General features: G+C 37.8%; 1 protein-coding gene across 1 annotated transcript in view; it reads right to left on the reverse strand.

Moving 5' to 3' along the window:
* Nucleotides 1-11,660, reverse strand: part of CPOX (coproporphyrinogen oxidase) — a 36,485-nt gene that overhangs the window by 15,974 nt on the left and 8,851 nt on the right. The window contains exons 4-7 of the mRNA XM_006901996.1: nucleotides 10,960-10,977; nucleotides 9,444-9,585; nucleotides 4,974-5,192; nucleotides 11-94 (exon numbers count right to left, since the gene is read on the reverse strand). Coding sequence (XP_006902058.1) covers nucleotides 11-94; nucleotides 4,974-5,192; nucleotides 9,444-9,585; nucleotides 10,960-10,977 — 463 coding nt within the window. The remainder of the gene's footprint in view (nucleotides 1-10; nucleotides 95-4,973; nucleotides 5,193-9,443; nucleotides 9,586-10,959; nucleotides 10,978-11,660) is intronic.

An 11,660-nucleotide genomic window follows, 5' to 3' on the forward strand; every position in this document is an offset into this window, starting at 1 on the left:
AGGCAAAGACATCAAGATGCTTTCAATCCTGGATCCTGGGGTGAAAAGGCCAAATTTTGTGCCCCGATCATACAACAGATTAAATTCCACATACCTGTCATAAAGACATCAAACAGCATGAACGGTAAGCTAGTAAAATATTAAGAGCACATAATCAATTCTGAAGATTTCCCTTCTGCCTTCTCCCAATGAGAAGGAACTGGCCCTAGAATACTAATCTAAGGCCAGATAAGTTTTCTCTATCTGGATTATCATGAATAAAAGAGTATTCTCCTCTACCAAACAATAAGATATAGTCTGCTCCAGGACAAACAGTTAGAAAACAAAAAGGTTATGTTTCCCAATAAAGAAACAGAATAGACACAAAACTGCAAACTTGAATGCACAATGGCAATTAAGAAAAAGAAGTGTCCTTGCTTAGGTAGCACGGCTCCAGCTGGTCTTCTCATAGTCTGAAATGTTTCAGAGTCAAGATTTCGTTTCACTACCAGTAACAACAACAACCAGTAACTCACAAGAACTTTTACAAAGATAATATAAAATTTTTGTAATTGAAAACATAACTACAGATAACAGTAGTGTGCCAATAATTACTAAGACGATTGGGGTGAGGGGGATCTGGTGCCATAATGCTGCTAACCTAAATGCTCTTCATTCCCGTGGTTTGAATTCATCTTCCTCAGGAGAAAGATGGGTAGACTCCTTCCATCATTACAACAATTTATAATCTTGGAAACCCAACAGAAAGTCACTCTGAATTGGAACTGACTCAATGGAAGTGAGCTGAGGTTGCTGAATATATTTAGCTACTTCCTTTTTGTTAAAGTAATTAAATGCATCAATAGGAATATAATTCAATCTTCCTACATATTAATAACACTCATACTAAAAAAGGTAATGTTTGAATTACACTGTTATGTACTTGGGGTTTTTTAATTCATTTAGACCTAATCTTTCTGACCCTTTCTATGCAATAAAAGACTTTGAACACTCAGTAAATTATGGGCTTTAATTATTCTTTAACATGTAACTAACACTCCAAGAAGACCTGAACCATCTTGATATTGAAGAATATCAAAGACAATAGCCTTCAGATAGGTCATGTATCAAGATCAAGAGAACAAAAACCCTCATAAATGGACCCATTGGCAACATGATGATAGAGAAAAAACTAAAGTTATCAATGACTTAATTTCACTTGGATCTATAATCCATAATTAACATTCATGGATATCAAGAAATCAAAAGATGGGTTGCACTGGGCAAATCTGCTACCAAGAACTTCTTTAAAATGCTAACGAGCAGGGTAAAGATTAAAGTGTGCCTGACCAAAACCATGGTATCTGAAAATTGCATCTGTAAATTGAACAACAAATAAGACAGACTAAAGAAGAATTAATGCCTTTGAATTGCTGTGTTGGACTGCCAAACAAATCTGTATTAGGAAGTAGTGCAGTCACAGTGCTCCTATGAAGCAGAAATGGTCAGATTTCATCTCACATACTTTGGGCCTGTTGTCAGGAAGAGCCAGTCCTTGTAAGAGGACATCATGCTTAGAAAAGTAAAGGGTCAGCAAAGAGAGACAACCCCTCAATGAGACAGACTGATAGTGACTGTGGAGATTATGAGGTTGGTGCAGGATAAAGCAAGGTTTTATAATATGTTGTACTTAGGGTCGCTATGAGTTGGAGTCAACAACAATATTAAAAAACAAAACAAAAATAAAAAACCCAAAACAATTTAACACCTTTGGTTTCTATTCTTTTTTTAAAAAGTGACTATGAAAGTGAAGCTCAGGGAGAGAAGGTAGTAACTGAAGGAAAGAGACTAGATATGATTGTCAAAAGAGATTGCAAAGTCAAAAGAGACTTTGGAGGTGGGGGGAGAAGCAAGGAAAAACAACTTTAAAAGATACAGATAAGGGACTGTAAATGCAATGCAAGAGAGAGGTAGAACAGTACAGACAAACCCAGTAACTAGCTGGGGTTATCTTAAACCCCAGGAGGCACAGCTATCTTAAAGCTCAGGCATAAAAGTGGCAGAAGGAAGGCTCTCTTTGAGGCCCAGTTACACAACATGCTATAGAACATTAATCTAACACCACATGTTTCTGTCTTACTCAAAAGCACCAGAGATACAATGATATACTCGCAAAACAGAACTTTCTAAATGCCTCATTGTCCAAATAAGTTGAAAACTATGTTCACACAAAACTACACATGAATGTTTATAGTATCTTTACACATAATTAAAAAAAAAAAATAAAAACAACTGAAAGAAATCAAGATATCCTCAACTGGTGAATGGATAAACAAATAATAGTACTTAAATACAACGGAATGCTATTTAGCTACAAAAAGAAATGATCAAGACATGGGAAACAGATGGAAGAACCTTACATAAATACTGTTAACAGAAAGAAAGTAATCTGAAATGGCTCCATAATGTATGATTTCTACTATATGGCATTCTGAAAAAGGCCAAACTATAGAGACATGAAAACCAGAGATCAGTGTCCATCTGAACTTTGAGGAAAAGGAAAGGGATGAATATGTGGAGGGCAGAGCCTTTTAGAGGACAATAGTGATGAGGTGATATTAATAAGTTCAGAATTCTCTATTTATGTATCAGTTATAAAACTAGTTATAAATAATAAAATTAACATTAGTTTTCTTTAGCCTGAAAAGCTAGTTACTTAGCCTCCAAATTCTGTTTCCTGTCTTTAGTCATGTAAAGTAGTTTAATTTGTCTGTTTACCAGGAGAGGAAATGTATCTCTCCTAGATCTCTTTGATGCTGTTTCCCCAGTCATGTGTATCTTAATCTGCCTGTTTACCAGGAAGGTGACTATTGCCCTTCCTGAATTACTGGTACTTAAATATGAACTGTTCTTTTCAGATATAGAAATTCTAATGACCACTCCCAGATGGGGAGGCAGTCTTTGAGGATGTCCAGCTGTCCTCCACAGATCTGTAATAAAGTGCTTGTGGATACTGCAATCCATTTATCTTATTGGCAATTGCCTACAGAAAGAACCGTTCAGTAACAATAGTACTGTTCTGAAAGACACTGTAATTATGGAAACAAACCAGAAAGCATTTGTCAAAATTCATAGAACTGTACAACACAAAAAATGAACCCTTATGTAAATTATGAATGTTAGTTAAAAATACTGAATTAAGACTGCTTCACCAACTTAACGAATGTGTTACCAGTTAAACAAAAGAATGCAAGAGGTTAGTAAGAGGATAAACTATGTACAGAGGTAAAGGGGTATACAGGAACTCAGTATTTTCTGTGAAACTAAAACTGCCCTTAAAAAATACACTGTCATTTATGATTTAAAATTTATACACAAACACACAGAAACATTACTCCTATGCCTAAGAAGTTTTATGTATTAGAAAAGCTTTCCTCAGTAGTACTTAAAAATCTGTAAGTTTAGCATATGAAATCTTGTTTATACCTAGAACACTGATCTTACACATAGAATTTTAAATTATCTTTCTCACCAAACTGTCAGAAAGACAATCTAAAACTTTGCAGTCACTGTCAATGGAGGCATACCGTAACTGCTGGGTGAGGGAGGGGAGAAATCATGCTGACTCTCATAAACACAAAGACACAGTCTCTCTCTCTCTCTCTCTCTCACACACACACACACACACACACACACACATGCGTGCACGACTTCTCTCTAGTGGTCTGAATCCATCAGTGGCTCCACATGACAAAGACAACTTCTCTTCCTATGCGATTTATAACTTCGGAAAGCCACTAGAGGGCCAGCTGTGATTCCATATGTATGTGTGTATATATATGAATATATATGTATACATATATATAAACATGTGTGTATATATATGAATACATATGTATACATATATATAAACATATTTGTGTATAAACATGCATTTGTATACATACACCCACACCTTCGTACAAACATACAAAGAGTCATGGAAACAACCAAAACCAAACGTATCTCCAATGAGATGCTTTGTTTAACAAACCTATTTAAAAAAAAAACAAAAACACTTTAATCAACTTTCATTTAAATACATTTAGAAATAAGAACCAGACAGCATAGACAAACACAAAAATCATTTCTCTTTAGTTCTGGGAAATTAAATTAGCCTTAAGTAATGTAATGGCTTTACATTTTTGCAAATTAAAAAAAAATGAATAAATAAAACATATCAAACTCACTACCACAGAGTGTATAGTAACTTTTGACAGGACAGACTAGAACTGCCCCACAGACTTCTCAAGACTGTGCTCTCTATAAAAATAGACTGCTACACCTTTCTCCTCCAGAGGGGCTTCAAACTGCAGACCTTCTGGTCAAGTGTTTTGACCACGGTGCCATTAGGCCTCTTTTACCATAAATTTCTTATATCTGAGATAGAATTAACATTAAATGACAAAATTCACATTGCTGGTCAAGGGTTAATAGTACAGATGCAAGATGTCAATGGGAAACTTATGATGAGTTCTGGCAGGTTGTGAAGTCTGGAGTTGATTCACAAATAGCCCTGCCTGAAATTGGTCACCAAGCTGAACTCACCAAGCTCAACGCACAGAGCAGGCTAACTTGACTATGCACAAACTTGATTCAACTACTTAACTTCCTCTGTGTACACAAAAGAATACAGTTTTAGAAGTCATAGTGACTGAATTCCATATCTAGGTTCTTGGATTTACTAACTCTATAACCTTCAAACTCACCTGCTGCTCCAGGAATATTATGCAATAGTTTGCTTCCATAAAGACTATAGTGTTGGAAACCTTATAGGGCAATTCTACTCTGTCCTATTATAATGTCAGTATGAGTCAGTCTGTGTAAATGAGTTTGGTTTGGCTTTTCTTAGCAAGGTCATTACAAAAGGGTTTGTTAGAGACAGTAGCAACCCTCTATTGTACTGCTGCTCCATTTCCCGTCTATGCAAGAAGGTTTGTTCTCCTGTGACTCACCGGCCTCTCCTGAGCTGTTGCCACATTTTCTCCTGGGGAGTGAATGAGTCATCACAGTGCTTTTTCACAAGAGGAATATAAGAAGGAACTACAGCCTGGGCACAGCTCTGCACAAAGCGGAACACCTCCTCCTCAGACGGAGAGTCAAGATCATCAAAAAAGATCCCACCGATGCCCCTCCGCTCTCCACGATGGACTATAAAGAAGTAATCATCACACCTGGAAATGCAGGAAGTACAAGCAAGAGGTTAAAGGAGGAAAGAGAGACATGAAAAGCAATGTGAACAGTTCCATTTAGGGAGTCATCACAAACTAATATCCTTGAACAATATTCTTCACTCATTTACAAATGAGAAAAAAAAAACCCTTGTAGAATCTCTGTCTTATAGTATCTTCAATGTAAAATGTGCTTATATACTTATCCACAAAACAGGAAGGTAATTTTACATATATTTATCTAAAAGACACAGAACTCAAAGAACTCTAGTGAAAACAGAAATCAGAAGTCCAATATTACATACTGTCTTCAATCAGGAAGCTCAAGCAGCCTAGTGATAAGGAGTTGTGCTGCCAACCCATAGATAAGAGATTCAAATCCACTGATTACTCCAAGGGAAAAATATAGACAATTTCCTCCTGTGTAATTTATAGCTTCTGAAAATCCACTGAAGGGTCTGCTTTGAGCTTATTCTGACTTGGCAATGTTTTCCTTTTTTTCCTTGAAACAAGTGGTGCCTCGATTAGTTTTTGCACAAGGTAGAGAGATAAGAATCCTCAACAACAACAACAAAAAGAATCTTCAATCAACAATGACACCAAGTAGGTTTGTGGCTGGCCACAAGCCACTGACCTCTCTGGAGTCTCTTTCTATTCACTAAAGAGTAGTCACACACATTCACTCACTGCTGGAGAGATGGAACCAACTCATGACTGACAGGATTTCAGAGGCTGTAAATCACATGGGAGGAGACCATCCATCTTTCTACTACAGAGCAGCCAATGGGTCTGAACTACTTGGTAGCACAATTCCATACTGCCTAGGCCACCAGAGCTCTACAGTAAATGATATCAAAGGTTTCTCTCAGCAATAAAAAAATGATGATTATATAGCATGTATCACTGTGGCAAGAGCTGATGGAAAGAGATGTTCAGAGATTATTCAGAGTCTTTAGTCGCATCCTGTTAAATAGAAAAGACAGTGGAGAGCAAGACAGAAAAAAGACGCTGGTCTCAAGAAGGAAATAGGCTTTTATTGAGTGGTCTGAGAGGGACGCTAGGTGACCACTAGCAGAGAGGAACAGAGTGGCACACTGGCAGACAAAGACAGTTTCCTTTTACAGGGGCTTTTAGGGACACCCAGAGAGGGAGTTAGTTTTCTCTGGAATCTGGGGACAGGGGTCGTCTCAATACATGATCAGGCCCAGGGCCTTTTTAGACTCTATCAAGGCTCAGGGCCTTATCAGGATCAGGTAATCTAGTTGCCTTATAAGGACATGCAAATTACCAGGTTTTTTTCAAAGAATAGTCAGGCCTAGGGGTGAAGCCTGGGGTTAGTTGTGACATTCTTCCTTCATACCCAATGTTGCCTAAATGAGTCAGCACACCAAACCATGCCTTTTTAGTCTTCCTCCATCTTTGCCTACTTGAGTGGGCCTAAGAAGCTATTCCACAAACACTAAATTTGTAGAATAATATACACCTTGGAAAGAATTGTTTTGTTTATCTCTATTTGGTAAAGTTAGTTCAGTTTAAATATAAAACTTGCAAAAACAAAAATCTAAAAGCAATATCAAAAGTCACCTTAAAAATATCCTCGACTGCTTAAAACAAAACAGAAAAGGAGCTAATATGCAGGAATAACTAGACCTACTGTGCTGATATAATTCATCTCAGTTGTGACTTGCTGGTGTTCTTTTTACATACATTTTACTAGTTATGAAAGTGGATCCTGAACAAAGTGGTGCCATCTGCTCTTAAATCTTATTACAGGTAGTTCCTAAGCTAACAAATGTCCGATTTTTTGACAATTCCAACTTGTTCTTTTAAGTTATAGAAATTTCCTCTCACTTTCAAAAACCCAGCCAACCCATATTTGCAAAAAATTTCATCACAATCCCCTTCTTATGATGCATATGCAACTTAAAAATTAATGCAAAAGCTAACTAAGAACCTATGAACCTGTGTCGACTCAGCTATAAATTCTACATAAGGGCATAGTTAGGAATAGATCTCATTCGAAATCTGGGACTCATTTGATTTCAAAATACTTCTTTAAAGTACAAACAAACTTGTGCACTAATTTTTAATTAGCCTAATCTTGAATATTTCATTATATGGTAAGTTTGCTTGGCTCCACAATAAACACTCTTGGCACTAGCAGCCAGGAAATTAAAAGACATATTGCGACGGGAAAATCTGCTGTTAGGGACCTCTCCAAAGGACTGCAGAGCAATGGTGTCACTCTGGAGACTAAGGTGTGTCTGATACAGGCCATAGTCTTGTAATCACTTGTTATATGTTAGAGAGTTGGACACTGACTAGGGAGGATAGAAGAAGAATTGATGCCTTTGAGCTGTGGTGCTAGATAAGAGTATTGAGGGTATAATGGACTGTTAAGAAAACAAACAGATTCATCCTGGAGAGGGTTAAACCAGGCTGCTCCTTGGAGGCAAGGATTCTGAGGCTTTGTCTGACATACTTTGGACATGTTGCAAGGAGGGACCGGTCCTTGGAGAGGGACATCATGCTTGGAAAGGTGGAGGGGCAGTGCAGGAGTGGAAGACCCTCTATGAGGTGGATTTCAATTCAGTGACAGGGGTAATCGGGATGGGTGTGTTGGAGGCAGTGCGATTGGCATAAGATAGAGCAGGGTTTAGGGCTGTTGTACACAGGGTCGCAAGCAACTCATACAGCACATAACAACAACAACAACAATGTTGCAACAACAACAAGTCCTATCAACAACAGCTGCAAGACTAAGCCAAACAGGAGATGTCTACCCACCAATCTTCCTCCTGGAAAGATACTAGTTTGTGAAAGAAAAACAAAACAAAAAAACCCTTGAATCTTATATGCATGTATTTACGGCTATGTAGCTTTTCATGGTAATGCTAAAACAAGAGGATATACAAAGACTACCTTTATGTCAAAGAATTGTAAAGCTGAAATCCATGTCCATGCAAACAACATTTCCAAACTACTGGCACTAAAAGCAAAGCAAAAACAAAGAAAGAAAAGAAAATCTTTCCATTTTTAAAGAATTCCAATTAGCTCTAAGCAGTATACTTGGAAAGAAGGAGGGCCTGAGGCAATTTTTAGAGAATTCTCTTGCTCTCTCAGATCTGCAATAAAATGCATCAGATATTACAACAAACAAACAAACAAACAAACAAAAATAAAGATGGAAGGTCAACGAGATGCACTGAGACAGCGATTGCAGCAGTAGGTTCAAGTATGCTGGAGATAATGAGGATGGTGCAGGACTGGTTCAAGTTCAGATCCGCTGTTCATACGGTCATTATGAGTTGTACTCAGTTTGACAATACATAATAAGAACAACTCTTACTCCAAACATTTTATGCCAAGATCCCTTTTAACATTTACAAAATTTCCCCAGTCTTTGTTTCCTTTTCTTACTTCTACACAAGGGAGCTCTGGTGGCACAGTGCGTAGGGAATTGCACTAACGCAAAGGCCACACTTCTCAGCAGTTCAAACCCACCAGTAACTCTGTGGGAGCTCTCCTCCTCTGTGACTTACAGCCTCTGAAACCTGCTGGAGGGTCAGCTATGAATGGTTCTGACATACTAGCTTGAGAATTTGAGACTTAAAAGCCCCTGATCCTCACACATACATCATTCCTTTGTAAGATTCTTCCATCCTTTATCATTTGGGATCAAAAAGAAATTCTGCTGCCCAATCCACATATAATTTTACACAATCCACATATAATTTTACACCTATTTCTTTTCTTTTATATTTTCGCACAAGTATTTATATGCATTTTGTTTTATAACATTAATTATAATTGATCAAAACCATATTATTACAGGAGCTCTGGTGGCCTAGTGGCAAGAAGCTGCAACTATAAACCCAGAGGTGCACGGTTCGAATCCACCAGATGCTCTGCCGGGGAAGGAGGGGCAATCTCCTCCTGTACCAGTCAAATCTGATCTGACGGTACACGCACACAAAAATAATAAAATAAATTAAAAAACAAAAAAAACCATATATTACAACATATCATCAAATCCTTACTATACTTTGCCTTCTCTTCAACCCCAACCCCATTCACCAACCTCTGTTCCCCTCTCACACTACACAGTAAAAGTGATCTTCCTATTCTAGCAAGCAAAGTTCACTCTGTACAAGCTGACAAAGGTGTTCAGTGACACAATAGTCACCTTTGAGAGCCACAGAAAAAAATAAAATATACCTTTTAGATTATGGTAAGTTCAAAACTTTTACATACCATTTCTTAAATTTAGGGTATAGATCTGGACCATGCTGGTCACAAGCTTCCTTCAGAGTTCTGTGAAAATGGACAGCATCGTCCTGGTTCAAGTATGTTGGAGTAAGGTCACATCCACCACCAAACCACCACTGCTTGTTACCTATCAAGTAAAGACACAAGATGCTGATGGGGACACTGAGATTCAGCAGACTTGTAATCATATTAGCAAACTTAACTTATTAAGTAGGAAATGAGTGACAAATAGAAAACAGAACAACCTCTTTGGCACTGAGTGGTAGTAAGGTCTAGGCAGGAAAGGCAAGGTAGAGGCAGAAAAAGAGAATTTAAAAAATTAGTAAAAATGATACTGCATTGCAGGGAAATAGCATATACATGATACTGAGGGATAAACATCAGATAGATGGTGGATCTCAACTCTGGTTGCATCAACCTTTGCTAGAAATCACCACATTCATGTCTCTGAGTATAAGATCCAGACATCTAGAACTGATAAAAACTCCCTAAGAAATTCTGATACTCCTTGAATTAAGTATCACTGCTACCATCCCCCGTTTCCTAACAGAATATTTATTTATATAGAGTTACATAACTCAAATATTTGAAAACAACTATTTCATGTGCTTAAGAAACTCTGAAAAAAAAAAAAAAGAAACTCTGGTGGCCCACAGTGTAGTGTGCTGTGCTATTAACCAAAAGACCAGTTGTCTCTTGCAGTTCAAATCTACTACTGGTTCCACAGGAGGAAGATGAATAGTCCCCTCCCATTAAGATTTACAGTCTTTGGAAACCTGCTGAATTCATGATAGGTCTTTATGAGCTGGAAACAACTACACGGCAGTGAGTTGAGTCTGTTGAGAATTTCACATGTTGCCTTATGTGTGTAAGTGGTCAGTACCAGATAAGCAAAAAAATTGTCATCAATTCTGACTTATGTTGGTCCTATATGTCAGAGAGTGCACCATAGGGTTTTCAATGATTATAACCTTTCTGAAGGGGGTTCTAGAGGTCTAATAGGCAAAAAGCTGTATTGTCAACTTGTGCTCTATGGCAGAGAGATGGGCAATCTCATCCCATGAACCTCTGAAAAATTTGCTGGAAGGAAGCTACAAGTTGGTTCTGACTCAACAGCACACAGCAACAAAAAGATGACCTTTAAGAAGTAGATCACTAGTAGACTATTCTTGAAGTCATCTTTGGGCGGATGTGAACCATTCATCTATCACTTAATAGCTGACTACTTAACCATGTGGATTACGCAGTGAATCCCATCAGGGCCAAACACTAATTTTTAAACATGGAAAGACTGAACAAACAAAATGGCTTAAAAATGAAAAATTAAATGACTTTAAATGCCACCACCTGGAAAGACACCAAGAGGCGCAGGTATGGCATTGCTCAGATGCTCTAAAGGGTGGAGACAGTTGGCCCTCCTGATGCCAGACAGAGGTTGCAACCACCAGCTGTTAGATTTAATTAATTGTTCCATTCAAACCACTGAAAATGCACTGGTGACCAGAAGCGCTCTCCATCTAGAATTTGTCTTCTAAAAGCAGGTTCTCGGTTTCACCTTAACCTCAGACATAAAGTTTCCCTTTATAATGTATAATGGATTTATAATTGCCAAGAACCTAGTGAATATTCAAGTATTATCATAACTAACTCATTGCCATTCAGGAGGAATTGAATAGCTGATCCTCCAACAGCTTTTCAAAGGCTATAAATTGCACAGGAAGAGGCCCTCCCACAGGGCTGCTTGCTGGCAGATTCAAACTGTCCCACTTTGTTTTGGCAGTGTAATTCCCTATCCACTGGACAATCAGAGCACTGGACAATCATTATCATGTTGCAGAAAACATGCAAACATCAGAGTCTAGCCTTTACCCTTCTCATTTTATTTTTAAATAACTATAATAACAATTGCCACAAAAAAACCCTTCAAATGCCAGTCCAAAAAGTCTGATAAACCTGTAGTTATTATGTTGTACTTTTTTTTATCTTGTGTCTGTCTTCTTGCCTATTTTAAAATACACATTTTATACAATTACGTTTCCATAGCACCGGAATAGAAAGAAGCCCCGAATAAGCAAAGCACTCCTTAAGAATAGAAGAATAGTAGGAGGTATCTCACTCCCTGATTTCAAATCCTACTACACTGCCATAGTGGTAAAGACAGCATGGTACTGGTACAATGACAGACACATAGATCAATGGAAT

The sequence above is a fragment of the Elephantulus edwardii genome, unplaced genomic scaffold (assembly GCF_000299155.1).
Source record: "Elephantulus edwardii isolate Elephantulus edwardi_28Jun2011 unplaced genomic scaffold, EleEdw1.0 scaffold00356, whole genome shotgun sequence".
Lineage (NCBI taxonomy): Eukaryota > Metazoa > Chordata > Mammalia > Macroscelidea > Macroscelididae > Elephantulus > Elephantulus edwardii.